At 42.9% G+C, this 14,901-nt stretch overlaps 1 protein-coding gene across 2 annotated transcripts in view; it reads right to left on the bottom strand.

The window, feature by feature from the left end:
- Positions 1 to 11,948, bottom strand: part of LOC142761710 (homeobox protein engrailed-1-B-like) — a 92,237-nt gene extending 80,289 nt beyond the window's left edge. For both annotated transcript variants that reach the window (XM_075885150.1, XM_075885151.1), the window contains exon 1: positions 11,525 to 11,948. In XM_075885150.1, the coding sequence (XP_075741265.1) occupies positions 11,525 to 11,918 (394 nt within the window). In that variant the 5' untranslated portion in view covers positions 11,919 to 11,948. The remainder of the gene's footprint in view (positions 1 to 11,524) is intronic.
- Positions 11,949 to 14,901: the final 2,953 nt, after the last annotated feature.

Below are 14,901 nucleotides of genomic sequence, written 5' to 3'. Positions count from 1 at the left end.
AAACCCAGTGATAACCCGCCATTCGCATGGTTCACTGGTCACGGAATGGAAGGGCGATCTTTGCCATTTCTTTACTCTATTTTTTTATATGCTGGCATTGCAAAACGTGTACGGCTTTCGGTTTATCGCTGTTCCGCTGTATATATAACCTAACCTAACCTAACCTAACTCATCGTGTCATATCGGTGCAGCGCTTGAAGCCCGTGTGTGTGTGTGTGTGTGTGTGTGTGTGTGTGTGTGTGTGTGTGTGCGCGTGTGTGTGTGTGTGTGTGTTGCAATGCATTCTTTATTGTGGAACTTCTACTGCTCGTTCAAACTGCTTTGTACATTCCCTCTCTCCCCTGTAATGCCCAAACGATGCCACAGATGAGACGATTATGAAGTACATATCCGATATTCAAGTCGCAACGTGTATACTGGTTTTAGCGATTGTTGAAACTAGAAAGCAATATATCGGAAACTTATTAGCTAAGGCCAGAACAAGTGTTCTGCGTGTTTATGTAAATATATATCTACAACGCAATGTATTTCTGTGCATATATCTGCAGCTTTTATGTATAATATTCAACTTCACTGTGTCAGCGTGGAAAACCACATGTACACGAAAGCGACAGACGGCTTGGTCCATTCGAGTGAAGAAAGTTTTCGTTAAACGCAGTAAAAAAGCAAAAAAAAACAGCCGTTTCTGCAATTTTTTCACAGCTTCGTGATCGAGGCCTGTTTATTTTGGCTATTCACACAAGTACTTAGGCTTTAGATATATAATGATACAACTAAACCCATACGTGTGAAATGGAAGGCATAATACCTACACTTGTGACAGTATATATGTCCATATATATAACCTGGAATACGCAGTGCATGACTTAGTCGAAGTATATATATTTAGACGCGAAGCATTCTTATTCAAGCTTGCTCGATCGAACCATTCAAGCGCAAAATAGGAGAATCGAGAATGTGGCCCTATTTCTATAAGTTATACCTGTGTTGATGCGTGAAATGAGCGAAGAAAAAAAAAATTGGGTGAGAAAGAGAAAATTGCGCAATCTGACCGGACGGCTGAGTGTGCATGCTCTGGTATGGAACACTGCGAACACTCTGCTTGCATTGGCGTTAACCGAAGTGAAGAAAACTGTTATGACTCTTATGAGACTCGATTATATTTCCCAGCCCAAATAACGCAAAAAAACCCCGCAAGAATATTCTTAAAAGCTTGTATCATTGTAACGCCCTTTTGTCTGTGTCCCAACAGCTGTATATATAGTTCTATGTTCTGCAATGGGCTATATGTAGTTCTTAAAGGATCTATATAGCTGGCAACTGAGAATATGGACGTGGGCAATATATATACACATATGTGTGTTATAACACAACGAAAGCGTCGTCAACAATGATACATATATTTATTTCCCAACATTTTCTGGAGGGGTACTCCCTTCATCATTGATGGGTTATGTATATATATATATATATATATATATATATATATATATATATATATATATATATATATATATATATATATATATATATATATATATATATATATATATATATATATATATATATATATATATATATATATATATATATATATATATACATATGTGTGTGTGTGTTTGCAGAAACATATATCGAAGTACTACATTATGCAAGATAACAATTTATATCAGCTTTATATTCACAATTTTCGGACATGCTCTAAATCCATTATTCTGACACAGACAAACTTCCAAAAGGAGAATATTGTCTGTTGAAAGCGTGCCTAATTAAGACCAGAAAATAATTAAGGAGCAGCACGTTATACAGGACATCAGTTTTTCTGACAACAAAGAAAAATGTTTCCTGCACACCTGCGCATGTATGTTATCGTGTCAATTGTGTAAAGCTTGCACATGTGCCTATACAAGTGCTTGTTTTGACGTTCAGTGGCCTCCGAACAGCGTTAACTGCGCAATAATTTTTTTTTCATCGTTACAGGTGTATAATGGGCGTTTTCATGTCACATAGGTAACACCTTCACGTTTAATGGGTGTAAAAGCGTGCCGCGGTAAAAATAAACGCCAATTTCTTGCTCACCGCCATGTAAATGGTTAAAAAGATGCTGAGAGAATTGTAATGCGTATATTTTCTCAACTCCGTCGTGCTATTTTCGTATCAGATGTTCCTGCCCAGCAGCTCGTCAGAATCTGTGCAAATATATTGTCAACTGTACACATTTACTCACAGTTCACGCTGTGAATCTCGATGTTAGGTATGCTAAAGGTTTCCTGTAGCCGTATAAAACGTGTGTTATTGTTGCCCATGGGACAATGGAATCCATGGCACTGAAGATCTGAAGAGTGCCAAAGTCATTAGAGTTGTATAAGTGCAAGGGGCAACTGAGTGAACGGTTGCTGTAGTGAAGCAGGAGTGCATGTAGAGCTACATAAATAAACACGGCTCTTCACAGGCCCTGTATAGGTCGAAAAAATCAATGTGGGACTCACTCAGACATACCGAAATTTTCTCGAACTGGACTTACTCGGACTCACACTCACAAGAACTTCTTCGGCCTGACTGACTCGGACTCGAGCTGACCACAATATTATCCTCCCGTGTACTCGTGCTCAGATTCAGACTCGTGGCTCAATCTGAGTCTGAGTGATTTCACTGATGAGTGAGTTCACCAACATATACGACGCAGCCATTAAAACCTGTACCGCCCTCGTGGCGCTTGCAGTCAACTGCGCTGCAGCTCTCCAAGTGCAAGAGAAAACAATATCGAAAACAAAGGCCCACTGATCGCGTGTATAAACGTTGTGTAACGATTGGTCATATACAATCGCCTCGTCTGTGTAACATGGCGTATTTCGACGTATTCGCTACTCAAATGAACACGAGAGGGCGCTGCGGAGTTGCGATACGATAATTCAAGGGGAAGCGCTTTACTGTTTGAAGCGAGATCGGGCTGCCTTAGAACACGTAGTTATAAAGCAAGATTCAGTAAAGAAGAAGAACAATGCACATGCTGCGGGAAAGATAAGGAAACGGCGGAGCATGTTCTGATTGAATGTGGAGATATCCACCCAGGTGTACGTTTGGGCACGAGCCTACAGGAAGCCTTGGGTTTTAGGGACAACAATGGAAAGCTGAACACACCCGCGATTGAAATAAGTAAGAGACGGTTAGAGTATTGGTGGCAGAAAATTAGAGAGAAAGGACAAAAATAAATATTGGAAAAATAAAATATGGACAGTGTGCCGTAAATGGCAGAGAACTTAAGCTGAAAATTTACCTTTTTTTCCATTAAGATAGAATTTATCGAAGTAGAGGCATTAGGCCAACATAAAAAAAGAAAAAAAGTTTTTTTTTTTTTGTCGAGCCTGGTGACATACTTGTCACCACCCCGTTATAAAGGGGACGCTCATATAGCATCCATCCATCCATCCATGTGGCGGATTCACAGATGTCGCCGCGTCCGCTGTCGCTAACAAAAACATTGAGTTTTCTGCAGTGTGATTGGAGTTCGCGCTGCTTTGTAGCAAAGAAGCGGATTGTTGACGCGGAGCATCTTATTTTAGTCGGCACCAGTGGTCCCGCGAACGCGAGCGGCGTTCTTGAAGTGGTCGCGTCGTGTATATGTGATGCACATGGCGCAGCGCGTCTCTGCGAAATTCGTTTACATACTTCGGGCGCCGCAGCGACATGTAGTCACTGGATATAATGGTCATTTATTAGGCTCGAGTTAACAAGTTAGCACTGGTGCCTCGCCTGGAAAGAAGAAATCTGCTTGGCCGTTCGTTTTTTTTTTTTTTACGGGTGGCACCTTCCTATACAGTGCTCCTGCCGTATACGACTGGCGCTGGCACTGTTTGGACCTCAGTATACGCCGCTTCCCTATATTGCCGTATGAATTGCTGGAGTCGCGAATACACTATATAGTATACTATATAGAGTATATAGTGACATATATTGAGTATATAGTGACAAAGAGCGTAGAGATACGCTCTTTGTCAAATCCGTGCGTTTTCTCCAATCGCAAGAAAAGAAGCGCTCGACTAGTTTCAGCATGATGGCGTGGGCGACTGCATGACATGTGTTGCGCATGCAGTCGTGTGCAGTTGTCGTGGTCCAAAAAATACTGCAGAAACAGGCTTTGCGCGCCCTTGGGTGCGTTTACCGCTGTCATGTCTTCTTTTCGAAAACATTGAGTGTGAGTTATGCTGAAAACACACACACACACACACACACACACACACACACACACACACACACACACACACACATATATATATATATATATATATATATATATATATATATATATATATATATATATATATATATATATATATATATACATATATATAAGAAAAGTGTTTTTCCTTGTTTTGACACAATAATAATGCGATAGAACAGACAATAATGCCAAGCAATGTATAGACACAATTGTAATGTAAATGTAAAGAAAGACAAGTGGGTGAAAAGACAACTTGCCGTGAGCAGGAACCAAACCAGCGACCTTCGATTAACGCGTTCGATGCTCTGCCACTGAGCTACCACGGCGGCTATCCCCCCAGCCACTTTATTGGGTTTATATGCGAATTTAAATGTGGGAGTGTCAGTCAGCGCCACCTGTATTCATGGCGGCGAGTGTGGCACACACTTTTATAAGCCTGTTTGGCGTCACGTAGCACGTGAACTTATTACGTGCCGGCAGCTGACCAATATAATCCCTCGTATACAACCTAACGGCACAAAGTCTGCCAGTACGAAATTCTCGTTAATGAATAAGGGAAAAAAAGTGTATACCTAAAGGCTCGTTTTTCCGTGTTTTGACACAATAATAATGATATCTAACAGACAATAATGCCAAGGGATGCATAGGGGAAGTTATTAGACCCAATCGTAATATAAATGTAGTATATATATATATGAGCTCTGTCATTTCGTCACTTAATTCTCGCTTGCTTCCTGTGCTTAACCACAACCACTGTTGCATATGCAGACTGTAAATCACAAAAACGACATGTGCTTGCCGACAAAGCATGCAGTTGGCGCAGAATATCCGTATACAGAGTAGAACACGGTTGGATAATTGCCGTGATCAGGAGCGCACTGTCACATGTGATATACAGCGAGTGCATAACTACTTAATCTGCTTCGCATGTGATGAGATTTTCGGTGGTAAGTCGCAGCAATTAGCCCTTGCATTCAGTGAATAACTATTCGTTGAAGCTTAATGCAAAAAAAAAATGCGAGCAGTTTGCGTGGAGTTGTGCGAAGCACCTACTTCCCTTCCGTCTCTCTTTTTCTCTCTCTCTCTCTCTCTCTCTCTCTCTCTCTCTCTGTGTTCATCGTATCACCCATCAGGCGTATTACAGACAACACCGTATAGCGTATAGTTCAATTTTTCAAGTATGAACCAACTAGTCTGCAAAAAAGTATTGCCGTATAGCGGTGATTAGTGCTGTTTGACCAACTTCCGTAGCACATACTCGTTCCCTGATGACAGTTTGCGGGCTGTTGAAATGTACACGATCATGCATTAACACCGTATGTATGCTATAGCCTATAGAGGTCATATACAGCTGTTTCGTTGGTAATTCGCCACATGTGTTTTCGCCTTATAGCGAATATTTTTAGAATTAATTAGGAATTAGCAAAAGATCTTATAGTAACTTGCGTGACATATACGTTCGAATGTGGTACGTCGTGCAATAAATTTGGAACTATCCGTATCTGACAATTTCGCCATTAATCATGTGCTCAGTGGTCGCACACTAAAAGCATGTATACATATTCAATATCTCGACGAAGGCAGCATTTGTATTTCATGTCCTTAATACACATATATTGGAGGTGTATTTATATCAACATTGTGTTGTACTCTGTGTGATAAAGCTCTTGAGCAAATACGGATGATTTGTTTAGACAAAATTGCTTTTGTTGATCTCGCTGATAAGAAACATTCCCACATTTCTGGTGCCTTAAGTTGACGGTGCATTAATACATGCATGCATTCTACGTTTATACATGTGGAGCGTTTGTTGTTGATGTTAGGATGAAGTCACATGAAATATGCATGATTTCACAATTTATGACTTTTTATTTACAGGAAGACATCCTTTCTTCCTAATCTTAATTGTAACTTTGTTGCACTTATACTCAATTCGTTTGAGCTATTATATAGGTAAATGTTATTACTGTGGTAAATGTATTTACTGCTTTATGCACTTCTAGACATGTTATTATTCCTCGTCAGTTTTAAAACAGGTATTTAAGCGCGCAATACGTATTTAGAAATGGAGTTATCTTTTTAAAGCTTGCGAGAGATAAAAGTTCAATATCGACTCGGTGCTGGATGCTGCACTGAACTTCAAGTGAATCTGAACGTTTCCCACACTTTCGTCAATCGGGTCAACACCAACTTCTTTGTAAGTACGACGAAATTCTTACAGCAGCTTCGTATTGATATGTGCATATAAGAAGTGCTAATATCCATACGATCTTCACTATATGTAGTTGATTGTAATATACGGCGCATGCATATTTCGAAAGTGTCGATTTTATGACTTCGACAATGCAATTACAATGGCAAGCCACTTGTCCGTTGGCGATGAATTGTTTACAGACAACGTCTATATATAAGCATACGTATATACACTTGTATATGATGTTGTAGCAGCTTTTTATTTTTTATTTCGATTCCAACCCGCACAACATATATAGGCAGGGACAGCGTTTGCGGCCATTTACCAGTAGTGAAATATATAACTTCGACACGCGTGTATTACAACATGTGATAATGAAATAAAGAAATCGTAATAAGGCTTCTTTTTTTTTCAACTGTAATTACGTGCATGCGAGCGCGGAATTTCTCGCGTGCACGATCCTTTCTGCAACAAAAGAACAAGCTCTACAAACAATGGGCTACCGCGCGAAGTGCGTTTAATCCCACGTTACGATCACTGGGGAGCGATAATCACTGCAGTTGTGTTTATATAAATACATATATTGATGCGCGCTTCCTCATTCGTTGTCGCGCGAAGAGCGCAGCAGATGCACACAACTGTCAAACGCATGCACGACGGCTGTTCGCTATATAAGAAAACGGCCTCGCTTTGTTTCTATGCGTGCATTCTATAGGCGCCCATAAAAAGCAAGCAAAAGGGGGAAAATTACAGCCTCTTTAGAAGCTGGCACGCAACGCTCCGCGCCAGTGTTTGCTGTAGGCGAATCCACTCAATCGATTCATCGCCTGCACTCGGCCGCGTGTGCTAACTCACACGGCAGTCGTCAAATACGCGTCGGAGGACGAGTCTGTTTGCGTTTCCCCGTCGCCTAGCTATAGCCGTGCACGTCAGCTCCGGCATGCAGATGGATTTAAGGCGCGCGGGAAAAACTCTTTTCGAGCTTGTGCAAATCAGATAGGCCGCTTTGTGTACACACATGAAGGCGAGCGCTGCATGCAGTATACACAATCAACGCGTTCACACGCACGCACGTATACCATCTTCACATCGGCTATGATTACGCACGCACGCACGTACGGACGCACGGACGCACACACACACACACACAGCACGCACGTATCATCGTCACATCAGCTATGATTACGCACGCACGCACACACGGACGCACGGACGCACACACACACACTGCCTCATTATATGTATACTGTTTGAGCATCGCTTTATAGCTATATAGCGCTTGTCGCGGAGGATGAATGAGTTGTGCCGAGGATATAACGATGGGCAGCAAATCTCAACACATGTGTATACACGTTATTGTATCAATGATGGCCGCGGGCGAATTTCTCGTATATGTACTTGCAACTCTCACGGCCATTAATTGGAGTGAAGCACGAATGCATGCATGCACGCCTTGTATCACTGCTTGCTCCTTGCACCATTATGTACGTTCTGAATATACATGTCCAGAACGACTGCTGCAACACAGTGCGAACGCGAGCATATATATATGAGTTTTCAGAGGAATGTAACGAGTCTTTTCAATAAAATAGTGCATATATATATATATATATATATATAAACGAACTTCGATTACGCATACGTGCCCTGTTTGTTATTATTCGTTAGGGGTATTACTGATCTCCTTTCTGTTTGCTTGTATACTACACGTTAGTGACGTCGTATGTTTATAGTTTTTCTTGTATTATTTCACTCTTTTTTGCAGTTAGTAATGTCGCATTAACGTATGACGAAATATTCGATACCCCATACATCTGCCAACTTATCCCAATATGGCTCTGCACCATGTTAGCGATACATCTACAGGCGATATATGCCATATACTATACACAGTACATATGTGCCATCTATAACAAGAAGCGCGCTTGTCAGCTGATCGTTCACATGCAAGAGCGACTAGCAGATATAGATTTATGTAGACGCTCAATCGTGCCACATGCATGTGAATGTTTGCTGACGAATTTTTTCCTCGTTTGTTTCAACGTATCTGCACTGCAGAGATAAACTTTGGGAGCTAAACGTGCCAGGCGTGCCAGCCCATGGGTATACGTCTGTGAGATCGTACATGTATGCGGAACAAGTTTTAATCAGATCAACTATCCCCACCGGATCAATTGATAGCATCATCTAACTGCCAACTTCCATAAATTTGCGCAAAAATGCGTACTTGCAAGCTCTTTTGTGTACCTAAATAACATGGCTAAATTGCAATCATGCAGTTGCCGCTGAGCAGCATCTGTCATAAAACATGCATCATAAGCAGCTTCATAAGTCATAAATCGCTTAATATTGCTTATATACCTCGCATAATTTTTTTATCTTCCTTAATTTTTAGGTGATGTTATGGCCGCTGTCGTTTCGACAATACGTTGTCTTGAGCTATATATGCGTCCGAAAGTGCGTCACCATACATTGAAAAATAAATAAATAAATAAAGTTGTGCAGTTGTATTCGAGCTATCTTTCCCGCAAACAATAACAGCTGCAGCTGTGTTGCTTGCGTTTGCTTTCTTGCAAAATCTCTATACACATGCGCTTGTGGTGCATTTTCTTGAAGGAATGCGATGTCGTACACATATAACGCACATGCGATTTGTGATCTGCTCTATACACAACGAAAAAAAAACTATATGAGCATATCGATCAGTGCTCAATCTGAAACGAAATTCGCCAAGAGGGTGCAAGCGTTGTTTGTAAAATTTAAATTGTGGATATTGAGTGCAGCGAGTCGAGACGGCGTTATTTATTTGCTATTTTAAATGCTCTTCTCAACTCGATATAAAGAAAGGCCTTATTTGACTCTCGGTCCTCATGACTGCAGAACCCTCATTGTGACAAACCGAAACAATTGACTGTATACCGTTTACACATCAGTATACAACTGAACTTACAGTGCACCATCCACTTATCCACTTCATCGAAGTTGTTGTCTTGATGCACGGTGTGCTAAGCGCTTGCACACACCAAATGGATCGGGGCAGACACGATGTTTAAATTACAATATTGACAATTTGGGCTTGTTGGAGTAGCATTATGAAACGAACAGCCCACTTGAAGGACCAGGACGCGTACCAACATAATGTCAGGGTTGTGTAAGCCAATCTTCCCTATAGCGGACATATATAGTAAGCATATGTAAGGACGAACATACGTGAGAAGTTGAACTGAATCGGAGGATATACGGGATCAATGCGTTTGTTCGGCGTCTATTATGTCATCCAATAAATAGTTACAATTCCTGTTGGGATCAATTCTTCCAATGTGGTGGTTATAGCCTGCATGTGCTTTTTGGCAATGAATTCGCTGACCCTCTTTGTATAGATGTGTAAGAAAATTATTCAAATGAATTATTTCAAGTCAGCGCTGTCATTTGTTCTCTTTTCTGTATGCTGTATCGCGGTAGTTCACGACGCACTGTCCGATTCACAACGCTTTAGAGACAGACACGTGTTCGTGGTTTGTTCCCCGAAGAGTATATATCTTTCCCGCAGTGGCTGAGGCAGGCCACGCAAGCTCAATCTTCTCGGGAGCACGTTTAAGCCTGATTATAAACCGCGGCAAACTGGCCGACTTGCGTGTAGGTGCGATAAGATAAGCCCGCTCAGGGAAATTGCTATAGCGAGAGTGGTCCCGACCAGACTCTTTCCCAGCAGTTGTCGTCGGTGCTGTGCACGTTTTTATCGCGAAGCTCCGTGGAAGGCAGGAATTTCTGCCTAGTCAGATTTTCGCCCACGACGGAACATTTTCGTCCACACGAAAAGTGTGCCTTTTTTTTTATTTAATTATACGGTCAACCCTTGCTTGAGGGTCATAACAGTCTTTGGTATAGCGTGCATGTCCTTGCGGAGCCACCTTGGTGCAAGCTATATATATATATATATATATATATATATATATATATATATATATATATATATATATATATATATATATATATATATATATATATATATATATATATATATATATATATATATATATATATATATATATATATATATATATATATATCAGGGCATCAGGTTATTTATCCGGAGAATGTCGTCAGTGTGACAAAACTGGTTTGCGATATATAAGATGCTTTAGATACGTCGACTATACGGCATCCTGAGAAGTTATACGAGGTTTCGAACTTCAACAGCTGCAAGCGTGGACGGCGTACGGATTCACCGCTGATATTGGTATTCTGTGATGCTTATAATTCCATATATTGATTTTGCTCTTTCGACGCCTTCTGTTGAGAAATAGCTGAAATATTATAGTGCATCCAACAGAGAACAAATGCGTATAATGGACGTCTGTTATACGGGTTGTGTTCAGGTTCACGGAATTCTGATGCGCAAGCTGCCAGAAAAACCGCCCTCATATATGGACCATTTAGTTGTGGGGCGCTCATATATGGACCATTTAGTTGTGGGGCTTAACATAGAGCAAACTTGAGAAATTTCGTTCTCTACATTATTACGATTTGACATTCTGAAAAAAATTTTCACCACTGTTTTGGTTTCGTTCAAATAGCAAGCACCCATGTTCAGATCCCGCGTATGTAAACATGTGCCACAGACCATGTACGTCATCGCGATCACCAAGCTTGCAATCGTTCAAGTGGTTAAACTTCCCGCACATGACAGAGGAGGAGGAGGTCAGTAAGCCGTGTTCATTACATATATAGCACCTTCCAATTGCGTCTTACACCTGCCGAATTAGAACAAATGGGACATGTCGCTGTCTCGTCCTCTCACGTCCATGGAAATGTGCACTTCTGCACTATTTGCCATGGATACCGCATACCTGAATTCTGTACTACTGCGTCTTTCTATTCGTGACATATCGTACTCTGCAAACGGTGTGCAGACGAGTTTCACTTCCTCGATGGCACACAGGCGAAGAAGACGTAACCTCCGTCTGCTGAAGACGACGTGTAGCTAATTTAATAGCTGACGAGAAAGCTGACAACCGCGTGTTCTCCGCCGTGTGCGTCCAGCACTTCGCTGGAAAATGGCGCCCACATGCGTATCCCGTCCCCGCAAGTGCAGAACGTCCGCTCACCTGAAGACGGTCGGTCCGAGTACCGCGTGCAGTAGACCCACGCGGGCCACAGCAGTCCCTGTTGGTTGTTCGGCTGCGGAGGCGTCGTGGCACGCTCACTGATGGGCTTGGTGCGGTCTTCCTTGCGAGGTTGCTGCGATCCCTTGGCAACGGCGGCGGCTGTGGGAACACTGCGGCCGCCGGTCGGCCCAAACTCGGACGACAGGATCCGTTCGATGGAGAACTTGAGAGGCGGCGTTGATCCGGCCGCCGGTGCCGGTTGGGCGGCCGGTTGCTGCTGGGGCGCCCCGTCCGCAGTCACCTTTAGCCTTCGCTCGGAGGAAGCCGGCGAGCCCGGGCGGCCGGGGCTCGGCGCCCGCTGCTTCTCCAAGTCCAGCGCCATGGGCGCGCGCATCCAGACACGCCGCCGCACGTACAGCAGCCGCGCTCGGCCGCCACTGTGCCCGGCAAGCCGGCTACGCATGCCGCGACCGCCCTCGGTCACGCCCAGCGCTTGAAGCCCCGCCCTCCAAGCACACGTTGGTTTCTTTCTCTCTTTTTTCTTTTTTCCTCCCTCAGGCTTACCTGTTCTAGCGCGCCCTCTCTCCACCTCTCCTTTTTTCTGCGCAAATTGTTTTCCAAGCACGCCATCGCTGCTGCTGTGAAGGCGCTATCTTGATTTTTTTTTTTACCGCGGCAGAACCACATTACTAATGAACCCGCCCACCGCGTCGGAAGCCTCGCCTTCTCGGGTGGGTGGCTCCGCCCACTTGCGGGTGGGTACGGCGGCGAGAGAGGCGCCCTCTCCGTCGCTCCGTGATTCGCGGTTCCCCCCTCGAGGCGTCCCAGAGCAACTCGCTCCGATCGTCGGGACCCTGGCGGAGATAATAATAGAGACCTTGCGGATTGATCACGCCGTTGACACAGGCCCTCTGCTCGACATTCCTCGCTCACTTTGGCGCCGCCACGGGGCAATGCGCGAAGAAGCGGCCGCCGCTTTCATTTCAGAGCCGCACAAGCGTTGCTCCGAGAGCACAACGGCACCTCGTTGCGTCACCCGTGAATAAAGGAGGGCCCCTCTTGGCGTTGTCCCCTCTTGGCGCTGTGCACACCCATACCCTTCTGTGCGGAGCAGGACTCATGCCATAACCACAGCTCGTCCGTCATGTTGAGACCCTAACGCGCCACTGGTTTGCGGAGAACCAGAGGTGTTTTTTTTTTTTCTCGTTTCAGCAAGCCCGTGAACACTCTTTCCCCACCCCTTTGTTTCTCGGCAAATGTTCCTATAACGTGATGCATTCGAAACAAGCGTTTCCAGGGGAAGATGTGCGCCAGTTCTGCCTGTTCGTGCTTCACTGAGCATAACAGGCCCACATGTTTCATCCCATACGTAGGTTGACATACTTATGCCGCAGGTCTTCGCCATCTGTTTCTGCATAAGTTATACGCATCAATACGACTTCCATAGGCTTCCAACGTCCATGAAAGGAATGGAAAGGGGGTACAAGGCGCGCTAACTGGGGTATACATGTGCCTAGTTATCGCATTTTCAAACGAATTTCTGTCGGAGGTTAGATGAGCGTGCAATAGGTGGCTTAGATTCATTGTGACTGTTTGGTTACATGAACAAGCACAGAATAGAGTCAGACACAAACAAGCGAGAACGGCAACCGTTCTTTATATACACAAAATAAATTTATTTTGAATGGGGGGAAGTAGAAGAGGCGCAATGTTAACAAAATGCAACTGCCGTTCAGAAGCGTAGAGAAGGCGAACTCGCACATATATGTCAAAGTTTTTTTTTTTCTTGGTAAAGAAAACTTCGCCAATCTCCCTAATTTTCTTTTTTCTTTAGTATAGAAGGATTGATTAAGCTAAAATTTTGGGATTTTTTCCCCTCCCGTATGTAATGTCAGCCTCCCAACAGTGATTTTTTTGTGTGTGAAACCATGAAATGGCAAGTGTTTTTTTTTTTTTTTCAACACAAACTGATCAAACTGCTGGCTATCCATGCTGGTGATATAGGCTGTTTTCTAGGCTCAAACGTTGCACAGAAAAAAAAAAACAAGAAACGGAAGATGTTTCACTCCTGCATGATGTGGAAATAAAGAAAGCAACAGAAACTTGCACTTGTTATTTGTTCATGCGATACTCAGATATATAGGGCAAAAAGAAGCATACATGAAAAACTTTTAAGGTTTATAGGCGAATGTTTATTGACCCGTTTATTATGAAGTCCTTTTTTTTTTGTCTTCTTAAGCGGGAACGATAACACGTACTGTTGTATAAGATTGATTAGGAAAACGAAAATTGAGCGAACTGTTTTGAAAAAAAAAAGGGTGTACAACGTATTGTCGACGTAACATGGTTTACTTAATTTCACTTTCATACAACAGGCACTCTGTGAGCTGCTTGAATATGATCCCATGCACGGCTGCATGTATATGCACGGTCTCACATTCAGCCACGCTTATATGGCTGCATCTGAGCATGGCGACCTCATGCATGATCATGTCTTAATGGGCTAACATGCAGCCATGCGTGCTTGGGCTCATGTTCATGCATGGCTGCTGGAACCGTTTGTATACACGTCAGTTGTGGAGCCCGTCTGCTAGCTGCAAAGAAGTGCCGCGTTTCGGAATTTCCACTATTTGAATCTCGACTCAAGAAACCATGAATGTTAAGTGCGGAGCACTTATATAGGGGGGCTGACCTGTTGTTTGTTGTATTATGTCGTCGTTGCTTGGCGCAACACTCCGTGTGTACCGTATTGAGCATGCGGTTGGTTGGTTCCTCAACATCTTGCCGCAACCCAGGGATAGGCGGTGAATCGTGTTCGCGCCAAGATATCTTCTTTTTGTTCTTTCAGCGTCTTGATAATGATATAATCAGCAATAAATAAATAAATAAACAAATAAATAAATAAATAAATAAACAAATAAATAATAAATAAATGGTGCGCTTGGTGTGTACGCATGCCAAACCACGTATAGAACGGAAAAAAAGGCAGCAATAGAGAAACAAGAGGAGGAAAGGAAAAGAAAATATAGGGAGGTAAATATAAATAGCAAGAAACAGAAACAAATAGATAAAAAGAGAGGAAGGACTTAATAGAAATAAAGAGACAGAACTAAGTCAGGAAAAAAATAAAGCGGAGGAGGAGAAAAAGAATGAAAAAGAAAATTGAAGAGAAATAAAAACCTGTCTTCGTTCAGACTTGACAACCCTATATATAGCGCGAAGCTGATTTAGTGATGTAATCCTTTAAATTACACGTAAGCGAGGCTGCTGAAGCCTTTTTTACAAGAAAGAACAGTGCGTGAGATGATCGTCTATGAAGACCGTCTGAGGCCTCAATATAGCCTCTGAAATTTCATTTCATATATAGCGCTTGATCT

Source organism: Rhipicephalus microplus, unplaced genomic scaffold, assembly GCF_043290135.1.
Source record: "Rhipicephalus microplus isolate Deutch F79 unplaced genomic scaffold, USDA_Rmic scaffold_74, whole genome shotgun sequence".
NCBI classification, from domain to species: Eukaryota; Metazoa; Arthropoda; class Arachnida; order Ixodida; family Ixodidae; genus Rhipicephalus; species Rhipicephalus microplus.
Note: the sequence above shows the minus strand (reverse complement) of the source record. Positions and strands in the feature narration are given on the sequence as shown.